Raw genomic sequence first — 24403 nt, 5'->3', positions numbered from 1 at the left:
ATCCTCTGCCTTCTTTTCTTCTCTCAGCAATGATGTCATCTTCTCCCCATTAGCATATCACTTTCTTTTTTTTCTGTCTTCTTCTTCTGATTCCAGCCTGTTCCTCTCATATCACTTCAACTTTTCTCTGCAAAGCACTGAGCGCTCACTTTTTAGACATGCCACATTTCTGACAGTGCAAGTTACAGAGTGCATCAGTCAGTTATATTTGGACAGAAGTCTGCGCATAATTTCTAAATTCAGATCAGTGGGATTCAACTTTATTCCTTCATGGAGAACACCAAGTCCCTCAGTAAAGCGTTTATTCCGCGGCCCAATTTAGCAGGATAGGAGTTTGATTTCAGACATCAGATGAAGCTGAACTTTATAGTAATGAAACAGATTTTTAGCAGCTAACATTAGATGGCCCATTTTTCCACCCAAAAAAAAATGGATCATATACTTAAGATTTTAGGAGGAGTAGTAGGTATTGCAGGAAAAATTGTCAAAGAATGAACCGTTTTTATTGTTATGCCCTCATTAACATTAAGATATATTAAAAACATGCATTGTATTTTAAGGTTATTTGTGAGGGAGATCCATGTCCTCAGGGACACCCTGTTCACGCTCCAGCAGGATCACATTTCTTCAGGGGAACTGCTCAGAGCCAGACACCACAGCGGAACGACAGAACACTGGTGGACATCAGCGCCACTTTGCTTTGGGACTTGAACAAGCACCTGTTAAACCCTTTACTTTATTTTTACTCAATTTTCAAAATTTTTTGCTGAGTTTTACAAAAGTAGTGAGAACCTTTGAATGCGTCTTTTATAAACTTTGCTCGTTTTGACTTGTAAGCAACTAAAAAAGCTGAATTTAGATCAACGTTAGGTTGCGGTTATTTCATTCATAATGATATCAATTACTACTAATTTCCTTTTTTTTTTTTTTGTGGGAATCACGTTTTAAAAAATTACCACGATAGGTGAAATCCAAGGTAGAATTTAGACAGATTTAAGACAAAGCTCCTCACTACAAACTTAATGCACTTTTCTCAGACAGACATGAATATTTGAACACTTTTTTGTCTTGTTTATACTCTTGAGTTCAAACCTTCATAGAAAAACCAATTCAGTAAAAAATAATTAAAAACGAAGCTCTGCTGGTGATGAAAGATTTTTATAGATTTGGCGAGCTGAAGGTATTCTGTGCAGGACACAGCAGAGGGATTGATTGACAAGGTAATCAGCCAATCAGGACACAGAACACAATGCACTGTTAAAAAAAAGCATGCAAAGTTGCACCAAAAAATCCATTATTTAGCGAGACCATGAAAGAAGAACACTGTGTTTTTCAAATTATTACTTTATTATCACTTTCACTAATAACAAGTCTGATTGTTGCTTCCTTCTTGAACCTTGAGGACATGGATTACACGTTTATGAAAATAATTTACATGCTACTGATTGCTTTTTCCAGTCTAATAATCAGGTTGTCAGAGTTGAACTTTTTTGACTTGATTTTCTTTGTTGGCATAGTCAAACATATTCTGTATGTGTGTCTTAACAGGTGCTTGGTGCAGTCAGGTGGTGGTGCCTCCACGGGTGAGCGCTGTTCTGGGAAAGAATGTCACGTTAGAGTGCCGGGTGGAGGTTGGCAAAAACCTCACTCTTACTCAGAGTTCCTGGGAGCGCCGTCTGCCTTCGGGCTCTGCTACAGTGGCTGTGTACAACCCAGAGTTTGGCACCTCCATCCCCCCAGAATATATTAACCGCCTATACTTTCGCTCACCTACCTCTCACGATGCCACCATTGTCCTGGAAAACGTAGGCTTTTCCGATGTCGGGATCTATACCTGTAAGGTTGCCACATTTCCTCTGGGGAACACTCAAGCTTCTACTACGGTCAATGTACTTGGTAAGGGTGTGCCTTCATTTTTTTAAAACTAATCAGTTATGAGAAAAAGTCAAACTTAATGACATCATAAAATTACTTCAGAAGATTAAATGTGTAATTTTAGCAATAATTCTTTTTTCTGATCTGTGAATAACAGTGGAGCCAAAGGTCTATGTGTCTGCTGGCTCAGCCGCCCTGATCGATGGCGGCAATGAGACTGTGGTGGCCACCTGTATCGCAGAGCGAGCTCGGCCCCCCGCCGAGGTGTCTTGGGAGTCCAACCTGTTTGGCCAATCAGAAGTACAGTTGTTTGACGACGTGAACGGCACAACCAGCACGCAAGTACGCTACATCTGGCAGCCCACACGCCATGTCCGGGGTAACACGCTCACTTGTGTGGTCCGTCACCCAGCCTTGCAGAGTGACTTCAGGATACCCTACCAGCTCAATGTTCAGTGTAGGTGCCTCTCTACTGCACAGTTTTGCAGATTCTTGATTTAAAATTTGAATTTCTGTAATTATTATTTAACTTTTTCAACTAGAGCCGTTCATCAAGGCATTTTTTCATTAATAAAGCATTTTATATATATATATATATATATATATATATATATATATATATACAGTATTTATATATTTAATGGTTGTTTCAAGTTTTCTTCGATTGAAATCCACTGTCTCACAAACAGTTTTTTTCCTTCAATTATTTTAAAGATCTATAAGCCACTTCTGACTTAAAAAAACATTTCTTTAAAGTCCAAAAACAGGTTTTTGTCATTGTGAACTCTAATTCTGCATTCACACTGGACGAGATTTCCACATCAAATTTGCGTCTGCCACCTCTCTTTTGATACATGTCAAATTTACTGCTTGATACCTGCCCTAAAATGTCCTTGACAACTGCCAACATTTTTCTAGACTTCATTCGTTGCTACCTCATGGCAAACATGGAGGATGTTGAGTGAGTAGCTTGGGTTTTATGATAAGGAGAGCTCAAAGAGACACTGGCAAGCGCTTTGCCATGTCTGGATTCACCAGATCTTTCAGAGATACTTGCAATATGGTGAATTTCACAATTTACTGCAAGAGTGGCACCTGGATGATGCCGTTTTAAATGTTACTTCAGTCTTTCTGTTACCCCGTTTGAGCATTAAGCCAAGAGGGAAAAAATAAAGATGAAACTGGAGGATCTGTTTATTACTGTCTCGATGAAAATAAGAAAGACATCATGAGCCCATGGAGCTGGAGAAATCGCGCCAGCTACAATGGCACTCACGGCGGCTCTCTGTCTGCCAGGCAGCATGTGAAGAAGAGAGTCAGCCTGCGGGCCAGCATAGTGGGCTCCTCTGCCCAGGACCCGGCAACCTGGGTGGCAACTCCGCTAGCTCTGCTGGACCCTGGGCGGCGCTGCTCGCTCGCTACACTATCCATCGAGCGGCTGGCTAGACGTAGCAGGCTCGATTGCTCAAGCTCCATGGGCTCTGTGACAGGCTGGCGGCCTGTCTGGGGTGTATACTGCCTTCGCTCAACAGTAACCAGGACAGTTTGAGGGACAAGTGAGTTAAGAAAATAGATGGAAGTATTGAGCAGCCATATTGGATTTTTTTTCCAACGTACTGATTGTGTCACTGAAATCTTCACATTCCCAAAACTGAGTTCCTGAGTGGTGTGTCTGCCACCCAAATCGCATCAAACAGTTCGAACTGATGTGGCAGAACCTCAGATCATGTCTGTAAATTGGCTTGACATTGAAACTCAACAACTCAACACCCATGCCACACAAATTGCCTCCGGTGTGAATGCAGCATAATAACCTCACCTTTAGGTTTTGCACAATTTAATTTGCTTTTCCATATTCTTTAAATTCCTAATGTTCAAACTCTTGAGTTTATGGAGGCATTTGTCTCAACTGATCAATTTAATTCAAAGATTTGTTAGAAACGGAACTATAATATTATTTAAGCATTAAAATTTTAACAAAAAGATTCCATCAACTTATCACTCTTAGCATTGCTCAAAATCTCCTCTGGTACCTAAATAATTTTCTGTTCTCACTTGGTGGTTGTTGTCTGTGTTGCAGTTGCTCCTGATATATCAGTTGTGGGGTACGATGGAGACTGGTACGTGGGCCGTGAAAAGGTACAGATGGCATGTAAAGCCAACGCAAACCCGCCAGTGCACCACTTTAAATGGATCAGGTTTGTCTATTTGATACAGCTTTCATTTGTCTGTGAAAGAGTCTCAAATTAAAGAAGGGTGATAGTATATCTGGTGACATCCAAAGATATTTTTAAGAAAGATATTGCTCACACATGGTATAGAAGTTATAAAGTTTTTTTTTAAAAATATAAGATGACTTGAAAGGAAGACACAATGAAAAAACAGTTTTAAAAAGTACATTTAAAGTTTGATAATTTGTCTTATTGTCCAAGTAATGATCACAGAGTTGTATTTTCTTTGTTTTTTAATATTTTGACTCACTCTTTTGTATAATAATTGTGTAAATTAAGTTTTTGGGTTTGTTACTGTCTTAAAAATAGTTTCTTTTTATGCAGAACAAACAAGAAGCTTTTAATTGCAGCAATCACTTAATTAATGCACAATTTCTAGAGCAAACAGAAGAAAATTAACACATTTGTTGTATAAATTAGTCAATTATTATCAGAAATCAGTTGTTTTTAAAAATGGTGAAACGTGTTGCTGGAATGCCTAATAAACGCCGTCTTCTGTGTGTCCCAGACTGGACGGTGAAATGCCAGAGGGTGTGGAAATAATGAACAGCACTCTGCTCTTTCTGCGACCCCTCCAGCGAAATGACTCCGGAGTTTACAGATGTGAGGTTGCCAATGACATCAGCCTCCGCAGTCGAGATGTTCGCATTCTCATTCAAGGTGAGCGGGGTGTATTCATGCTGGCACACCGCTGATCCCGGTTCCTCCCTTAGGATGCACTCCGTATGCATGCACGTCACAAAGGGCACCACTGCCTGTGGCATTGTTCGTCATGCTGAAATGTGACACTGTATCACTCTCATCCACTGTGTACACGCTGACCCATGGTGCAATGTTGTGATGCTGATGTTGGAGTTGGTCCTCGACCGCATGCTTGTTAGCTTTGATGAACACGAGGTGTCCAGATGTTTTAAAAGAGGAGTTCCTGGTCTGAACAGCTGCCAATAGTTAAGGAATGTGGACAGCACAATGCACTGCCTCTGCTCTCCTGCCAGCTTGGTGTCTATATGTGTCTGCTGTCTTTGATGTAAACTATGAGCATGCTCCTCTGGTTTCACACATTTTTTTTGCCTGTGGAAACTTGGTTCTCCAGTGATGTTTGGATGATTATGGGATTCCTTCTCTTCATTTTTCTTGTCTTCTTTTTGCATTTCTTTTATTCCTGCACGCGTCATGCAGTAAGAGGCAAAAGCCTGCAGCCTCACTCTGAGATGATGTCTCAGATTCATAAAACATTAACTAGTCCTTTTCAACTCCTATTTATTATTTATCATCCCTATTTCATTTTCCTTTGAGAGGACCTGTATGTGTGTGCATGAGCTTACATACATTTGCGTGCTCTTCATTGTATTGTGTTGTGGGTACATCCGTTTCCTCCCTTTGCATAGTGTTGTGCAGTTTAGACTTGTGGGCTACAAAGCTCTGTGTTTGTTTCTGATCTCTAAGGGGTGAATCTTTGCCCTCTATGTGGCCCGGCTCTCAAGTCAGAGTAGCGGTGCAGTTTTGCAGCTCCATTAAGGGGTTTTCGATGCAGAAATGTTCCACTACGATAATGATGATGATTGTCCCCGGCCTGTCTGTATGTGGGAATAACCACTAACCCCCTTCCCATTTCTCGATTGGTATTTTTCTTTGTGATACTGCAAGAAACATAAACTGTAGGCTTCTGAAAAGAAATACTTGCATTTGTATGATTTGAAATCAATGTGTAAAGAACTAATACTGGTTGCAAGAATATAAAAGGATTACAGCAGAGCCATTTAAAGCCTTAAAGATTTTATTGAAACCTGCTTGTCAGGTCCCAGTGGTTATGGTTGTTTCTAAGTTGAGTTCCAGAAATCCTGTTCATGAATCTTTGATTTTCCCTGAAGCCTTTAGTTGGTTCTTATTCTGCCCTAAATTCTGACAGGCATTTGTTTTTAAAAGTCCACTGATGACAGCAACAAAACCAAAAACCACCAAGTTATTCTGTAAACAGTCATTTATAAGCTTGGAACCAGTCCAGAATAGGGAACTTTTTATGTTTCCTCTTTTAACAAATAGCATTTGATAAAAAAAAGTTTAAACCAAGCACTAAGTATTTCTTACTAAAAAACATATTAAATAAAACTGTCACTGTTTCCTGTTGTAGTTAATATTTTATGCTACGGTCACAAATACAACTGCCACTGCTCGATAGAGATGCATCAGCAGAATCTTTAAGATTTAATGCCACCACCACCACCTGATTTTTTTTTTTTTTTTTTTAATCATTGGCATGGTCATGAATGTAGACGGTGGCCATCAGGCATTTAGAGTGACCTCCTTTTCATATACCCCCAGACTACAGGGTTAGCTTTTTCCTAAAACTTTTACAGCCACCGCGTGGCGTATAAAAATGCGATTGTCGGCTTTGCACAACCACTTGCTAAATTTAAAAAAAAAAAAAAAAAAACTCGCATTTAGGTTATTGCATGGTGGCATTTTGGTATATGTGACCATAGTCTTATCCAGAATCACCTTCAAAATAAAGTCCTTTTATCAAAAAAAAAAAACAAAACAACTTAATTTTTTAATTTTTCTTCAAAAGATTGAAATAATAACTTAAGACAGAAAGGGGGATAGGGAAGCAAGCTTTACATCCTTGAGCAAAGACAAGTAAAATGATTTAAATATTGGTAAATACTAAAAGGGTGAACATACAACAATAAATAAAATCCTTTCACTAGATGGCTATAATGCTTACTATTTAATTAAATTTTCCAAATTTATTTCAAAGGGCTCCAATTTTTTTTTACATTTTGGACACCCAGTAACAGTAGTGGTAAAGAAACTAATAATTTAACAACAATTGACTAACTAAACTGCTTTACTCAAAACACTGACCCAATAGTTGAGTGATTGACGAAAAGTTCAATACATCAATCATATTCTTAGTAATACAATAGATCCTTTTATTTGACAGCTCTGAAAGAACTGGATGTGAATTCCTCTTCTCGGCTTCCCTAATGCGCTCCAAATGATTTGTTTCAGAAGTGCTACTTTGAGTCTCTACTTAATCATTGTGCGCGTGGAAAAAGTACACAGCATTACTAAATTAATTGCAAGTCTGCACAACCCAATTTTAACTGAGTAAATGTGTTAAAAACAAAACTTTGTCTGGAAGCGAGCTGAGTTGGTTGAGTACCTGAGTCAATAACCAGGCTGTTCTGACTTAATATTTCATTTGCATATTCCCTAATACACTAATCCTTATAATTCCAGGATTTATTGCACTCAAAACATGGACTGCATGAAACAAAGGGCCAATCTTAATCCCTCTGAGAATATTTAGGATTTGTTGAAAAAGAAATTCCGTAAGATGCACTGCTTGACTTTAGACAAATATTGTGCACAAATATTTGTGCACAAAGTAATGCAGAGGTATTCCTTTATCAAACCAAGAATTGTCCTTTTTTTTGGTCATTTATTGAAATTTGTAATAAGTTTGTAATAAATTTTAGTGTCTTAGATCTTAAGTCATACTGCTATGTCGGCTTTACATATCTGACTTAATAAACACTTAAACTGGAGTAGATGTCAATAGATGGATGTCGGGAAGTAGGGGCTGGCTTACTCTTCACCAGCAGTCCCACTCACAACTCAGAAGCAAATTTCTGATGAACATTTGCTGCTCTGCAGAAACCATGTCCTAAAAGTCTTTTTTGCTTTTACCTAAAAACAGAATAATCATAATCAAAAGCCCACTGGAAATGCTTTTGAAATTGATCAAAAGATGGTCGAAGTAGGACTTTAAAACATCCAGAAAGGACTGAAAAAAGGAAAATAGTTTTAACTTGTTAAAGGTATCCCTCCTCAGTTTTTCGCTTTTATTTCAAAAAATTTACGATCACAAAAATGCAGAATTTAGAAATATTAAATAGTTTTTTTGTCTTTTAGTTTAGACATAAATTGTATACTTTTTCTGTTGGCATGTAATTAAACAAACTTATCTTTACATTTAAATGACTTTTTAAAAATTATATTTTATGAAGCTAATAGACATTTGAATGAAATATGAAAATGCAGCTCAAGCTTGGTTGTATATACTGTTTGCTTTACTTTTGTAAATAACTCTAGGATGGTCTTTCTTAAACAGTAATTCCATTTTTAGCTCCTAGATTTTGTTTAGTGTTGATGCAGCTTAACAAAAAAAAAAACAATGGCTTGAGAAAACTTGGCTTTGGATCATAAATCTAATCTTTTATACTTCTATCTCACTTTTAAGTCAACAAAGTGGACTTTTTTTTGGGTGGACTCACGAAACAAATGTGTTTATTTGGTAAAACAAAAAACTATAGATGGGTCAGCTTCTGTATTAGTAGAATAGGGCATATTAGGTCCCTGCTAGATGTGTGCAGGTATTTCCCCAGTACTCCTGTGGTCATGGCCTTTATCTGCTCCGCATGCCTTTGCTTGTAACTGGGCAGGGTGCAGTAGTTACCATTGGGAGATGACGTCTTTTCCTTCAAACGAGCGTTGTTCTACCCATCCAAAAATGTGAGGGCTTGGAGGATTTTACATTGGCTCCATGTGTGGCGTCCTAGTAAGTCATCCCAAATTAACCAGAGTCCCCTAGAAACCTTTGTGCTAATGTGGTTGTGAAGTAGTTGTCTGTTCTCCACCCTATTTAAAGCAGTTTGGTCTGGAGCTGTTAGTTTTCTTTAAAAGAAACTTTTCTTTAAAAAACTCATTTTTGAAGTATCTTTGCAAAACTCAGTGTTAAGGAGTGAAATTGGCAACATAAATATATCCACCTGATTACAAAAATGTAAACACAACAATTGTTTCAGCTCCTATCTTTTTATGAGCAGTTTTTTCATATGCCAAACCTGTGTGGTGGGTTGATTATCTCATTAAAAAGATGCTCACTAACTTGTTTAGGCAAATGTGTGAACAATATTTAAAAAAAATTAGCTTTGATCTCTAAAAGATGGGAGCAAAACCAAGCATGCTGCGGTTTCATTTTCCTGTTTATTTAGACAGTACCGCAAACACAGCACGGCATGAAGGTGAGTAGAGGTAAATATTGAAAGACGTGTTGGATGTTCTGATCCGGTTCTGTGACTTCACAGTACCTAGAAAGTCCTGAACTGCTCGCAACGACAAAAATAAAAAATTAAAACTCCTTAAATACATTTCATTGAGATAATTGTTCATCATAATTCAGCCATGAAGTTTTACAGATAATAAATTAAACTGTCATTTGGAGCTGAGGAAACTAGGTCAGCCTTACTGAGCCTCGACTCTGAAATAAATGATGGCTCATATGTATGGATTGTGGAGAATTTTAAAACGTGTGTGAAACCACTAAATTCCATTTTTTACCTTAATTTAAGGCCAACTGCTTTGAACATTTGCACCATAGTGTAGAGTTTTTGTTAGCTGCTCCCTTCTTAGTGAAATGCTGATGTAGCTGCATTGACATTCTTTGCTTCTGTCTATTCATCTCTCCCTTCCACTCTCCATCCCCTCTCACCCTCCTTCCCTTCATTAGATCCTCCCACCATGCCTTCCACCATTACCGCTCCTGTCCTCACTGGCTATTCCTCCTCCACCTTTGTGGTTGATAAAGGCCATGTTCTGCAGAGCTCCCCCACTCTTGAAGCCCTGCCTGAAAGTAACCTCGGTTCCATAGTGGGCGGGGCCGTGGGAGGGGCCTTGTTCCTGCTACTGCTGTTGTGTCTGGTTGGCGTTTGTTACCTGCGGAAGCACCAGAGTTTTCACGGAAACTACTACACCAAGCAGCACGCGGGCAACGGCGATCTGCAGAAGGCTCCGGCGCAGCACGAACTCCGCCCCACTAAGGCCGGCAGCAGCTCCTGCAAACAGGACCAAGACCGCGAGGAGTGGGGGGACCGCGAGCTCAAACAAGACCGGGAACGCCGTCTCCACACAAGCTACAACGGAGAGGAGTACCCCGTCAACGGGTACACCAGGGCTATGAGGGAGAGCAGTCGCCAGAGCCCGCAGCAGAATTACCACCACGAACACGCCCAGTATCCGAGTCCACAGCACCCCAGGGGTGCCAGATACCCCCAGTCACCGAAACCACTAGGAAACGGCTCCGCCTACCTGTCAGACCACTGCCGGGACAGAGTCGCTGAGGGTGATTATGTGTCGCACACGGACGGCTCGGTCATCTCTCGTAGGGAGTGGTACGTTTGACAGTCCAGCTGGTTCTGCAGGAGCAGAGAGTAAAATTTAAAAAATTAGTAGAATACGCCCTAACGGTCATCTGTATGCACACAGATCTACGTGACTATTCTGTAGTTGGCTTGTTTTGTTCAAGCGTTCAGATTTACACTTAAGACAAGATGTTTGTGTTTCTGAGGGCCGCTCAAAGCACTTTGACGGTCTGCATCATCGAGCTCGATAGTTCTTTGTGTTTTGAAAAAGTGTTGAATAGTCAGTGCTGTAGCTGCCTTACTATGTGGACTGCCATTTCTAATGGGTTTTCTGTTAGTTTCTATGAAATCCACCATCATTTTACTTTTATTTGACTCCATTCAAGCTCACAAACAAACCTCACTTAAATTTATAAATATACTTAAACTACAACTGGTTTAAGTGTATTTTGTAATTTCCAATTAAAACAAATATTACTTTAAAAATTAGCTTTTTTTGTACTTTGCTGTTAGAATTTGGTCATTCAGAGTATTTTAGAACTAAACAGTTGCTAATTGTGCAACTTTAATTTTCCATCCCTTTTAAATTACTTATTTTATACAATTATTACTTTGTCTTTACTTATGAGGTACTAAAATATTAATTTTGAATACACATAAATAGATCAACTTCTATCATAAGAAGTAAATATCTAACAGGTTTTAAAGTTAGTTTTGGTGGAATGTTTTTGAGTTGTTTTATTTTTCTTTAGCAAATTCTCAAACCCTTTGATATGATCAGGAATAACATCTGAAAGATTGATGTCCTCAGCTCATAAAATGCATTGCACTGCCTCCTGCAGAACTTTATCACATAAGCAGTCCTCTTCATTCCTGTCTGCTACAGTCGCTGCTTCTTTATAAAACACCACATTAGAAATTTCTACTAAAATCTACTCAGATGCTTGTGAAATCGAAGATCGAGCCTTAATATGCACACAGATTGGTCCCAGTTAGCCTGTTTTACTATCAACTTTGCACATATTATTGTTTTCTGGGACGAGCTTCAGGGTTTGGTTATTGAGATACACACTCATCATCTGATGGTAGATTAACCAAACGTTCCCCTGTTTAGGAATTTTAACACATTACTAGTGTACAATCAACAGGGCATGGTTTGAAAAAAGGCTCCTGTACGGCAGGTGATAAAGTCAGAAAAAAAAGTGCCATCACTTTACTCTGGTGTCCTCCTTCCACACTTGAACCTTTAAACTTCTACAGCCTGACAAATCTGCAGAAAATAAACCTGATACTTTAAGGTTTTTTTTTTTTTTTTATTGTGTTGCATGCTGACATTCTTTAGTTTAATCTTTCAATTATTGTTATATGTATATTTAAGTCATGTTTTCATAATTATCTGCACTTTTGAGTCAACAACAGCACAGGAACTGTGAACATTTTTGGTTAACTTCATAATTAGTTATGGATTTATTTGCAATCAGACTGTCAAACATTGTAGCATGTTTAAAAAGAAAAACTTTACTTTATTGTTGTCTTTTTGGGCCTTTTGCCCTGGTAGATCAGGTGTTTAACATTAACAAAGCTAATATCCATGTAAATACTAATTTCAGTGTTTGTATACAGATCAAATCTATAGTATTTTGGCACTCGTTCCTGCCTACCAGACTGTAGGGAGAACACATGTTTTCTTTAATGTACACTTTGTGAAAATAGAATGTCACTTAGGAAATATTTTCTTCCAGTTGCTGAATATTTGAGTTGTATTTAGAAATAGGATGACAGTGTTTAACTTAAATATTACTAACTGAATAAAAACTGATCATTAGGCTATTTAAATGACTAATGTGTCAATGATTTGTACAGGGTAGCTCAAAATAGAGAAATAATGCTTGAATATTACAGCATAAAACAAATTGTATTGTAGCTTTTTGTCTGATTGTGAGTTTTTTGTGTGCGGTGAACATAGGCTGCAGTTCAAATCATGGGGTTTGAGCTTTATTGCAACCTGTAGCGGAGAATCGGACCCCTTTGTTCAAAATGCTGTGCAGAACGCTGGAGGAAATTCAGCTTAATGGCATCAGAAGGTTTTTGATGGATGACAAACTCCTGTTCATCCCCTTTACTTTGTAGAGCTAAGTATTGAGCATCAGTTTGATGCTGCCATCTGTACCTCAGAGGTGTTGTGGTGCTGAAATCATCAAAAAAAGAACATCTTTCTGCTTTAATAAATTGTAGCCGACATAAAAAACAAAAACCGCTTTATTGGTATTATGAAGATTATTGGTTTGTGAGCTCCACAAAGGATATCACATCCACCTCTGCTTAAGTGGGAGGAAACAGTGAAGGCAAACCTGATATCTTTTCTTTTTGCACTTTCCAGGGAAGTGAAATGCACAGCCTTACAACCTAATTTAGGCCGTTTAATGAAAACGATCATTTCTTTTTTTTTTTTTTAAGGGGGGGGTTTAGCCTGTTGCTCATTATTGCACAAAACAGGAAGCACGGCAGCCCGAACCTTTGTTTTGCTTTTATGCACTGTGACAGAAAATTCCTCTAATCGATATGCTATATTTATGTGGCTCGTCACTCTTGAGCCTTGCACTTAGAAGTTATTTTGTATGAATATTTTGTATAGAAAGCAGTCATATCCTTGAGAAAATGCACCTAGTGCCTTAGATGCTTAGATTTTTCTTTTTGTGATGACATTTTGTTGCTCTGAGATTTATCCGTGGCGTAAAGAAGAATACTTGGTGCCATATTGACTTTTTTTTGGACAGTTAACATCTCAGTATATTTGCAGACCTAAAGGCATTACACAAAGGTGAAGCTTGAATGAGTTTGGATGTAAAAATGAGTAACAAATATATCTGTCAGGGGTTTTTTCTGTCTTTTTGTTTCACGTTGTCGATGAAAAGCACCTTTGGATCTTATTAGGGTTTGGGTTTTTTTTGTATATAAACATATGTATATATTGAATAAAATGTAAATTTGTAGTTGAAAACAAATGTGAGTCACAACAGTGGAGCATTATTTTGTCAATCCCTTTGAGATACTTTTGTTCAATAAAGCACCTTAGCACCTGTGAGTTGGTTTTCCTCTGGACCTTCTTTCAACTTTGTGCTGCTCAGACTCAGCCTCTTTGTTCCTCCAGAAATGACATCATCTCTAGCTCCCCATGCTGCTGCATAACACCCCCCACACACACACACATATCCAGTGTGCATATTGGAGACGCCACCCATGATGTAATCCAAAATCATTTTCTTCTCACTTGATCCTATAGTTGTGAACTGTTCCGCCCCACTCTTTGGTCAGATATTTCAGAGGCTCGCAGTGTCCCCTTCATCAGGCCCGGTTGCTTTGTTTCGGACAGAGAGGGCCCCCCTCTCCCCCCTACGGTGCCTCCTCTTTTGTGAATCCACCGCGCTCCCACCCCCACGTCCTCCTCCCGGTGTCTACCAGCTGGTAAAATTAAACGCCGAGTGTTTCCGACCGGCCCCAAAGTCCCCACTCTCCAGCCCCATTGACTGTCCCCATGGCAACAAGCTCATCTGGAGCTGCTGATGGAAGCTGTCTTCCTACAAATTCTACCTGGTCGCGGAAGGGGGGGATGCAGAGGCGGTGAGGGGAGGTGGCAGGAAGCTGAGAGGTTAACTGCACTGCTGTGAGAAGCAGACCACAAATAATAACAAAAACTATCCAATGAAGGTGGCTCATTTCATCTTGCAGGTTTCCAGCCCCTCCGGTCACGAAGACTTAACCCAGCCATTTGACCTTGACACTGGTCAGCCCGTTCCACAGGTCTTTAAGACAAAGTCTTCACCTCACTGTCAGGCTGACCGCTTTTCAGCAGCAGATCTCCACTGTGTGTGGGGGGGGGGATAAAGGCTGGAGCAGCTCAGTGGCTGTGAGGATGTCGCCCAGCGAGTGCTTGGGTTTGTTTGAGACACTTGTGTAAAGGATTATCAGACTTGCTTTTTGCTTGCGACACAACAGTTTCCAAGGATACTTTTCAGTGCGCACAAAGGAGTAAGCAAACGGCTCCGAGGGATGCAGCACTGACAAGTGTTTGATGAAGAGACTTTGATATCAACTCCAAAGAAGAGGTGGAAGGAAACTGACATCATCCTAAATCTGACAATTCAGAAGCACTCCGACGTTCTCACCCCTCCTCCTTCCACTTTTTTCTGCACTTTTACATCTTTGGCCATATTATTTGCAGTGTTTAATTCACTGATGTTTTGCCAAACTCAGCAGGCACTTTTTTTTTTTTTGTGATGAAGTGCTTAAGCAGGAGCGACTTTCAAGGGACAGAAGGGGCCCAAATCTGGAGCAAAATCCCTGTGTGGGGAGAAGCTGATCCATCTCCTAACACCAGTAATCCCCGCCTCTTCAGAGTAGATGCCACATGAAAAAACAAAAAAAGTAAATAAAAAAAGAGGACATTAATGAGCTTTCAGGCAAAATAACTGATATTTTAGTGCATAAAAACACCCTTTTTTCCTGAAATAGATTTTTTTAATGAGCATTTGTAGTTAGAAACTGTTAAGGAGTCAGCTCTAATGTACTGTGACTTTAGCTTTTTCCTATTAAAAAGCTTTTTTTAATGCAGCGAGATTAGAAAAAGTACTTTGCAAAAGTTCAGCAGCCGACAAAGGTGACTGTTATCAAGTATTAGTCGACAGTCAAAGAAGGAGGGCAGCACAGAAACCTCTCGCATCATAATTCAACCTTTATTTAGCATTCTCATCTCAGCCAATCATTGATTTTTCTTCTTTTTACCCCCTAACCACCTCAGCAGTTTAAATTGAGTCAAATTGACCATTCCACGTTATTCCCTCCCTCCTTTTTGTCTTCCACCTCCCTCAGTGTCCCACATTTAAAGTTGCTGCTTATTGACCAAAGCCTGCCATTCTGTTCCTGTGTAATACATCTTAACTAAGATTAATCCTAATCCCCTCAGCGTGCAGCATATGCAGGCATATGGTCTAACGAAGCTAATTCTGCAAAAAAAAAAAAAAAAAAACACACACAACAAAGGGGATTCCTTGACGGATGGAGATGGACATATTAGCAAGCCTTTTAAAACAAAGGAAGTATGAAGAATCTGCTGCCACACGACTGTATTCAACCATCACAGAGTCAATAAAAAGCAAAAGAGAAGTTACAGCCAGCCACGGGTGTCTAGACGGGATAGGGGTAAACTCCTTTGAGAGCACTCAGGATTTATTTGCTTTCCTGCCAAAAAATTGATGAAAAGATATTATCGCTTTCCCTCCTTTTTTCATTTTATTTTAAAGCTCCAACAACCTAAAATGTATCCGCAAGTTGGCTGAAATAATTAGCCGCTTATAAAAGATATAAAATCTACTGAACTGCACCTTTAAAGTGGCAAAAATATCAGTGTGTGCAGGGTCAGTCTTTGTTCTTTCTGGATAAAATTTTGATTAATCCAATGCATTGCATATATGTGTGACTTCAAGCACTAGTATTAAGAAGAGGGAATATTCTAGCAGCCTCCCTTCCCTAAAAAAAATATAATAATAAATTAAAATAACTGCAAAAAATTCTTCAAAACTATGTTGGCATTATTTATGAAAATGATCGTCATACACTTTTTTGTGTAAAAGATGTCAACAAATGTGTTATGAATCCACATTTGCACCTAACATCCTTTCCTATGTTGGGAATATTGAATGTTTAAAATCTGCAAGCGTCTGTTTTTGTACTTTTAAGTCCCAACTGCGGTTGCTCCCTCCCATAGAAGATGAAAATTTAAGTGCAAACCACAAATCTGAGAGTTTTCTGTGTGGTCCCTTGTGTTGTGTTTTGTACTGGATTCTTTTTTTTTTCTTCTCTTTCCTCGTCTTCAGACCAGTCCCTGGCGGAGAGGTCCAATTCCATAACTGTGGCCGGAGCGGTGATGGGCGCCGTGCTTGCTCTCTTCCTCATTTCAGTCTTCACTTTTGTGATCGTCACCGCCCGCAAAACCTCGCCGTCGGCCTTCACCGACAAAGTGTAAGTCTGACAAATAATTCATGCTGTCGAGCATGCTCGGCTGCTTCGATAACGGCGTGATACCTCCAGAGGTGGCAGAAGCCCACTGCTACAATCAGGGAGTTGCTCCTTGCTCCTGTGGAGAGAGCTGCACCCTGAAGCGGGGAGTCCTCTTCAGGACGAGGATGGATGGAGGCTGGAAGACGGTTGCTGTCGTTGCAGGCTGCTGTTTGGCCTGTTTCTGCACATTCATGCAGGAGAAAAAGAAGAACTTTGTGGTTAAATTATTCACACACTCTGCCAGAGTCCTGTGGCTGACATAAAACGCTTTGTGTGTGTCTCCCCATGTTTTGTCTGCCTCTGCTGTGTCTGTCCTAAATACATGACAAATGCAAAACAGAGCTGAACAGAAATGCTTGTGTTCTCGTGCTCAAAGGTGAAACCCTCCAGGCTCCACAATGCTGCTTCCACGAGCCATTAAAGTTCACAAAAACAGAGGGGCTGTACCATTAAGGAGAACAGCGTCCTTTAAATAACAACCATTGTTATAAAGCTGCAGCTCCTGGCAGAAAGTGTGGAATCAGCACTTTTTGAGGAGGTTCATTCAGCTTTTTATTCTGTTAAAAAAGAAGGAAAGAACTGACACCAAACTATTTTGAAATAGCTGAACTTTCTGAATTGGTCCAAAAACAACAAACACAGCAACAATATAGTTTATTTATCTTTCTAAAATGAAGAACCTAGGTTTCAGGGATTACAGGAAATTGTTTTTTGGTGGGGTTTTTTTTCTATAAATATTTGTGTCCATCTTAATTTTTTACTTCAGTTACTAAAGTTGACCCTTAAATTGTTGGCTTGATGCTTTTTGCAAGGATTTTAAGTCGGCTACTGTAGTCAAACCACAACACAAAGCTGCAAAAATGTATGAAACTAAAGGAAACCTGCTAAATATGTAAACAAATAGGCCTGCCCAATCAAAAAAGATGTATTCAAAATGTATTAAGTTAATTTATCTGAAGTTTATTACAGCGGAAGAGAATAAGGCAGAATCTGAATTCTTCCCCAACATTTAGCCCTCCAAATAGAGAGTTATGGAAAAATAGTGTCTTTGAATTCGGACGACACTACCCCTTGATGATGTCATCAATATGCGCCGGTTAGCTATGTTATCACGGAGCTTCTAGCGCTCAGAAAGTACACAACAGCATCGGTTTATAACTTTAAAAAGTCATCCAAAAACATCAAGTCATTACTTACATTTAAATGTAAACTCCTGTGCTTCAGAGCTCAACCACGCTTCTGCTCCGCAGCGCAACGCGACACGACTCGCCCTACAGGCGGAGGGATAAAGAACTCGAAGTCCCTTCGCTCTACACTTATAAAAAAACTATTTCGGACACCCCTTTCCCTTCAAATGCCCCCTCAGTTGGAGTAGTGGGGGAATAATTTGGATTTGGCCTAAGAATTAATTATATTTGAATCTTCAAAAAATGTAAACAGTCTAAATTACCCTGAACCAGGCATGTCCAAAGTCCGGTCAGTGGGCAAATGTGGCCTGCTTTCAAATTTCAACCGATCCACCGGCTCATTTAATAAAATTGATAATATGTGTTGCCCCAGCACTTTCTATTATGGAGGAAGTCCACCAAAATGCTCTGTAAGTTTATGGAACCCTCCCAAACGTACACCTACTGTCTTGTCAGTGACAGCTCCGTCTTCGGGGAGTGATGACAGACATTTACTACACATGTTTGAGGCTGACAGGCTGAACGCCGGTAGTAAACGGCGTGAATTACAGCTCAACATCCGTGCTGGGGTGTGGGCACTGCATCACTGTGCTGACACTACAGGACGCTCTGTCCAGCCATGTGCCGGGGTGGTCAATGCCACGGACAAACTTCGCATCTTAAGTGTGACCGTGGCTGGGAGTCCCCGAGGAACGGCGCTGTGGGGGTGGAGGTTTGGAGGCAGGCCTCGTCCCTCCGCTTCATCAGGCGCAGACGTGAGCGTAGGACATGGGGTCACCGAGAGCACCAACTGTAATCTACGTAGAAAGATAAGCACGCCGTTCAGTGACACCCAGAGGTGGAAAATCAATGCCTGTCATGACATCTTTTTATGAACTGCCAAGGTCAGTGTCTAGGTTTCAGTTAGTGCCGTATGGGGACGCCAGTAAATGAGAGAATGCTCTGACTTTGGTGATTTGTACACATTTAGCAGAACAAGCATCTCAAATCTTTCAGTTGGATGTATTAATGTCCACTATTCCTGTTGTCCTGGATCTGAAACTCATCTTCGGCCAGAGCAGCATATTGGAGCAACAGTGGTTAAAAATGCTGAAATGCTGACTCTTCTATTTCATACGGAGCATCTTTTTTCATCACCCGCTGCCTGAAAGTGCTCACGTCTCACACCTCTCGCCATGTGCAGGTTTTTTATTAATTTATAACCCTCCAAAGCCAAAACGAGATGGCCCGAATAACATCGTGTTGACACAGAACGTGTTCCTTCCGAGCAGCCGTCCTTCACATACGACCCAGTAATTGATTTCCCAGCGACCACATCACTGTGCTGACTGTTGGATTCATCTCTCCTCTTATCGCCGCGCCTCTGCTGTCATGAGAAATAGAAATATCTCCTCACTGCCATGTGTTTTTTCCCTCCCCACTGAAGGATTGACCTTCCTCCGACTCACAAGCCGCCCCCTCCTTACTCGGAGAGAGCACCCGCTGTTCCTCTGGGAGTCCACGCATCGCAAGTGGCCTGGCTGTGTCAGGTGAACCCCACTCTCTTGTTGCATCAGTTGGAAAGCATCTGAGGGGATCAAAGGAACTCTGTGATACCAACTTTTCCTCAGCACATTTAGACCCACTATGAATTGGATGATGTAATTATTACTATGAATTTTGCTTCAAAGGGAATATAAGCTTTCATTGGCATTTTAACCCTGTAAATCCCACTACCACAAAAATGTCATATTTTTTAATTAAAGTGACAAAATTCACAAAAAAACAGCATTATTATTATTATTATTATTATTGGTAAGACATAGCATCAATTATGGTATGTTGGGCCATTTAGTAAATTTTTAGTAACAAAAATGTTAATTAAGAATGCAAAAATATTGACTTAAGTGTTCAGGAAAAAAGCTGCTTATTTATCCAGTTTGATACACATTTTAAACATTTTATTAGTTATTTAAAAAATAAATTAGTTATTTTAACCATAAAGATCTGATAATTAGCTAAGCTTTTCCCGCCAAAACCGTTCATGGAAGCAGCCATTTTTAAATGAGCAGGAAAAGTCCTTCTACTGCCCCTAGTGGAATGGTGATGAACTACAGGAGAGAAAACATGGATCAAATGAGATGGGACTCTCAGAAATGTTTGTATCAAAAATGATTTGGATGATTATGTAGGGTTAAAGATGAATAAGCACAAGTTAGATTGAGAGCACACAATAGTAAAAGTGTTTCTTATCTGCAGACTCGCAGAGCTGGTCCCGGATTTGAACAGCCGCCCACATCCAGGGCAGCACCACCGACAGCACAACGCTCCACCCAACAGCGCTCCACCCAACAGCGGTCCACCCAGCAGCACTCCCGTCTTGAGTGGGTGTGTCATCAGAGCGGGTCAGACAGGGTGTACATCAACCACCAAGAGCACTACGTGTGACACGTTACCCAAACGCTCTCCACCAATCACTCGGCAGCTCTCAGTGCGTGGGACACAGCAGAGGAGGGATGTGCCTGTCTGAAGGCCCAACTCTGCATTTCCATCATGTTGGACATTTTGAGAAACAACCTCCTGTCAGAGTGAGCTTATAGTCACTAAGTAGAGTAGAAAAACTACAGAGCCCTGGACATGACATTCAAAGAAATGGGGAAAAACAAAATTGTGTCGTCAAATTAAACATTTCTGGCCACCGACTATTATTATGTGTGCAAAGTTTTTGTCACCACAAATAAGCATTTTTTGTATTTTGTGAACACAGAGTACGTATTTGTTCCAACAAAATGCTAGTTTATAATTTGTGCATATAAATTACTCATGTTGTGTGACAAAATGCTAATTTGTTCCCACAAAATAAGTTTGTGCACACAAAATCATAATTTGTGCATATAAATTACTAATTTGTGTGACAACATGCTAATTTGTTTCCACGAAATACTAGTTTTTGCACATACAAATGTAATTTGTGCATACAAATTGCTGATTTGTTCCCACAAAATGCTAGTTTGTGCACACAAATTACTCATTTGTGCATACAAATTGCCATTTTATGCATACAAAATGCTAATTTGAGCACACAAAATTCAATTTCATGACCACAAGTTATGAATTTATCAAAAAAAAAATATATTTTAATATCATGTTCAGACCTCTGTAAAAAAGCAGCTGGAGAAATTCCGTCAAGCTATTACTTTATATTTAAATTTCCAAAATTCAACTGGTGTTATTACACATCAACAACTGAGCCAAAGCTCAGGCCATAAAGGGATAATAAAAGTATTTATGTCCCAGTTCTGCTGTAAAACCATGTTTTTTGGCAAAAGAACCTGTAGATTTTAAGATGTAGCCTTTGAATCAGTTTAACTGCTGTGTTCTTCATCTTATCAGGGAAACAAAAACATATGACTGCAGCTTTTTAGAAAAAAAAGGAATCTCCTGCTTTGGTAAAATATACCACAGTGGACTTTTATTGCTATGTTCCTGAAACTAACCCTTTCTAAGTGCCATTTTGGGAGTATTCTCCTGCGAGTGTGTAGCATGCTGTAGACTTCTCAGTCCTCCTGTGTAACAAGATGGAGTTGCTTTCTTGTTTGACGTATTGTTTTTATTAAAGTGCACATTATAGCCAGTCGTGTTTCTTGTGTGACATTAAAAAAAAAAAAAAAAATACATGAGGAAAAATTGGCTGTTTCTGAACTACTGGGTAAAGTCACGTATCTGTAAGTGTGGGCGTTCAATGACCTTTTTTAAGCTAAGCACGCAGTGGCGAAAGCTGTGAGTCATAGTGGTGAGACAAAAAGAAAAGTCCTTGAAGATTGAAGAGACTTTAAACTGATGGAGGTTTTTTTCGGGGTTACCAGTTGAGATAAAGTTCTCGCTTCTGTTGGCGCCACACTTAAGAGCAGAGAGTCCTTTCATTATGAATCCAAATAGTGTTTTTTGCACTAATTGTGATTTGGTTGAGACCACACACTTACTAAGAGTGACACCAAGTGGTGAAGTGGTTCTGTGCACTTCTTGGTAAAATTGCTTTTAAGGTTCTGTAAAGAGGCTCATGCTGAGGCAGCAAATACTTTGTCGGATCAGGATCAGTCGCAGGCCAACACAAGTTTTTATTTGGGAGCAACATGGAACGATAAAAATAAAAACATAAATACATAGCGACAAAAAGAAGGGATCATAAGAAACGCTGTAAACCCAAAGATAAAAGTGATAATTCCTCAGTGAAGTTGCAACTTTTAAGCAGTTTTGCCATGCATGTAAAAGAACAAAGAAAAGTGATTTCACGCTAAATTGATTATTCTTAAATGTACTATACAAAGTAAAGTGGTTCCAAAATGACCTATTTCATTTGAGAGTATTCTTTGCATTATAAACAGTTCAACAACATCCATAAGGATTGAATATGAACATCTTGTCAAACACAAGCAGCTATTTTCTCAGAGCATCTTCACCTGACTCACAAAACACACAGCCAATATGTCATTTAGGCTCATTAAGACATTAGTACATGTTCAGCTTTGTTGTGTTGCTCTGCAAAAACAATGATCTGACTCAAAAGCATGCAGCAGAAGCTGCTCTAAAGTAGCTGTGTACAGTTCACTGGCTCAGATTTGGCAATCGTAACACTAATTGTTTCTTAAGGGACACTCATTCTATGCTTTGTATGTGTTATTATGTAATAGCACCAAGAGCATCAGTTCGTTGGAAGACTGAATGCGTCAAAAATAAAAAAAAAATACTCACATAAAGTTAAATATTGATTGAGATTAAATAGATTTGACCAAAACATTGTATGTTTGTCATAAATTGACAGTAGAATCATAAATAATTATTTCATGTTTGCTGCTTCCCAAAGGATTTAATTCCTAAGAGATGTAAATTATGATAAAACTTTGCTTGCTTTTCTGGTAATCCAAACATTTCTTTGTAAAATTCTATATTGGACTTATGAGTGTCTTTTTAATCTTATATATGTTGATAGCATCTTTTATTTGCAACATTTACTTAGAAAATAGTAAAATCTGCTGAAATGTCCTCAAAGAGTGCTTTGATAGTGTTACACTGAAATCCTGCAGACTGGAAGGGATGCTCTAAATTAACTTAATACATTTTTACAGAAAAATCGGTTTCATTGAAGACACCACTTGCTATTTTTTTCATTTGTCATGTTATCTATGGTTTACTTTAAGATTTTTGTGCAAATCCCATTTAATGGATTAACACTGAGAAGGCAGTTTCATTTTGTTGTTGCGTTCCCCATGAAGTTGCTTTCAAACCTGCTTGAAACCAAGAGCAGTGCAGAGGCCTGAATAAACACAGTTGGCTGCAGAGAAACAATGCTTGCATTATTATTTCAGATTTGCTGCTTAAAAGTGCATTAGGGCAACACTTTTAATGCTGATTGTTGGCGAGTTGTGGCTCATTCCATCCTGCTAACGGTGAAGTACAGACAGAAGGAGCAATGCCAGGTATTTATCTTGAATGTTTGCAGTCCAGGATGAAAAATGAACAAGTGAACTCAAGGATTGTTCTCCCAGTTAAAGCAGGACAACTGTGTGAACGCTAAAGGCGGCCTGCAGAGAGCATGTCAGTGAATGAAGCTCCCCTCCTTCTCCTGGCGTGAATGGCAGCTTTGTTTCTGCTGTCAGAATCAGTTAAGTGTTGCTCCCTTTAAACAATAATGGTGGAGATATGGAAATGAGCTGCCCCCATCAGCGGCCCCACAGACGATGAACCATGCCAGAATTTTCCCAATTTTCCTGAATCTTCTTGCTGTCACTTTACTTTGACTTGGCTTTCTGTTTGGGGGGAGCGGCAGCGGGCGGCAGGGCAGGTTTTGGTGGGGGAGCGGAGGGAGCGGAGGATGCCACTGACCCATACAGACTGTCAAACCTGCAGTAAAAGAAATGAAAATGCATAAATAAAACCTTCAAAAGAAGTTCAAACTTTTTTAAAAGTAAACAAAAAATGCCAGCTTACTGGTTTCTGGCTTTCTTCACCAAACTTCTGAAGGTTCTCATCATCTTTCTTATCCGCACCTGGTACAAAAATGACCATAGTATTAGTATTTTTACACAGATCACCATCTGATCTGCAAAAATCAATGAATCAATAAATCTCACCTGCTGCTTTTTGTACAACAGAGGAAGAGAGAAAACAGCGATCACAGCTGTGAAACAAGGGCACAGAAGTTCTTTATTTTAATTAAGGCAAATATACTAAACAGACAAAATATTGGCATATTTTTGCAGAGCTCTCAAAATTAAGATTCAAATATTGTATGCACACTTTTGTCAGATCATGAACTCACCTCCAATCAGAAGGGTCAGTCCGTTGGCTACCGTGCCAACACAGGTCAGCAGGTAAAGGAGCACAACAAACTAGAAAACAGAACAAACATGGTAAACAAGTCTCTTTCTGCACTTTTAACACATTGATTGCAACAATCTGATTAAAAAAAATGTTTTTATCACACAAAACTTTAGGAAACATTCCTTACAGATGAACATGTGCTTATAAAAATGATTCTGGGACTGAAATATTATGCTCTTCAAGTAGGTAATTTTACACTTTTGTTAAATTTGTACTGTAATTTATAAATCTGTTGGGTTGCTTTCCCTCCAATATGAAACTATGGATTGTAATAAGTATTATTTTATTTATTTTAGTGTTAAAAAATGAAATGGGAATGAGATCTAACAAAACAAAAGGTGCATTGAACTAATGTTGACTGATATTTGAATAAATATGTAGGTATATATATATATATATTAGACTTAAAAAATTCCACCATAACTGTGAATTTCTTTATTAAATTTAAAAATGACTTTTTTTAATCTGTCAACCTAACCTATTATTACATATTCATCCACTAGATGGCGCCAAACATCTACAAAACCTGCTGTGATGGTTTAATTTT

At 39.3% G+C, this 24403-nt stretch overlaps 2 protein-coding genes across 3 annotated transcripts in view; one reads left to right on the top strand and one right to left on the bottom strand.

Moving 5' to 3' along the window:
* nectin3b (nectin cell adhesion molecule 3b) overlaps positions 1-21105 on the top strand; it is a 31198-nt gene extending 10093 nt beyond the window's left edge. Inside the window, exons 2-8 of one of the 2 annotated variants that reach the window (XM_024265949.2) lie at positions 1549-1896; positions 2033-2332; positions 3956-4073; positions 4615-4766; positions 16126-16270; positions 18923-19025; positions 19735-21105. In XM_024265949.2, coding sequence (XP_024121717.1) covers positions 1549-1896; positions 2033-2332; positions 3956-4073; positions 4615-4766; positions 16126-16270; positions 18923-19025; positions 19735-19923 — 1355 coding nt within the window. In that variant the 3' untranslated portion in view covers positions 19924-21105. Of the gene's footprint in view, positions 1-1548; positions 1897-2032; positions 2333-3955; positions 4074-4614; positions 4767-9621; positions 13338-16125; positions 16271-18922; positions 19026-19734 lie in introns of those variants that run through there. The other variant, XM_024265948.2, reaches the window with a different exon arrangement.
* Positions 21106-21569: 464 nt separating this feature from the next.
* rtn2b (reticulon 2b) overlaps positions 21570-24403 on the bottom strand; it is a 6063-nt gene continuing 3229 nt past the window's right edge. The window contains exons 4-7 of the mRNA XM_024265951.2: positions 23795-23864; positions 23607-23653; positions 23464-23522; positions 21570-23376 (exon numbers count right to left, since the gene is read on the bottom strand). Coding sequence (XP_024121719.1) covers positions 23265-23376; positions 23464-23522; positions 23607-23653; positions 23795-23864 — 288 coding nt within the window. The 3' untranslated portion in view covers positions 21570-23264. The remainder of the gene's footprint in view (positions 23377-23463; positions 23523-23606; positions 23654-23794; positions 23865-24403) is intronic.

Source organism: Oryzias melastigma, linkage group LG14, assembly GCF_002922805.2.
Source record: "Oryzias melastigma strain HK-1 linkage group LG14, ASM292280v2, whole genome shotgun sequence".
NCBI classification, from domain to species: Eukaryota; Metazoa; Chordata; class Actinopteri; order Beloniformes; family Adrianichthyidae; genus Oryzias; species Oryzias melastigma.
This window is presented reverse-complemented; position numbering and strand designations above follow the sequence as displayed.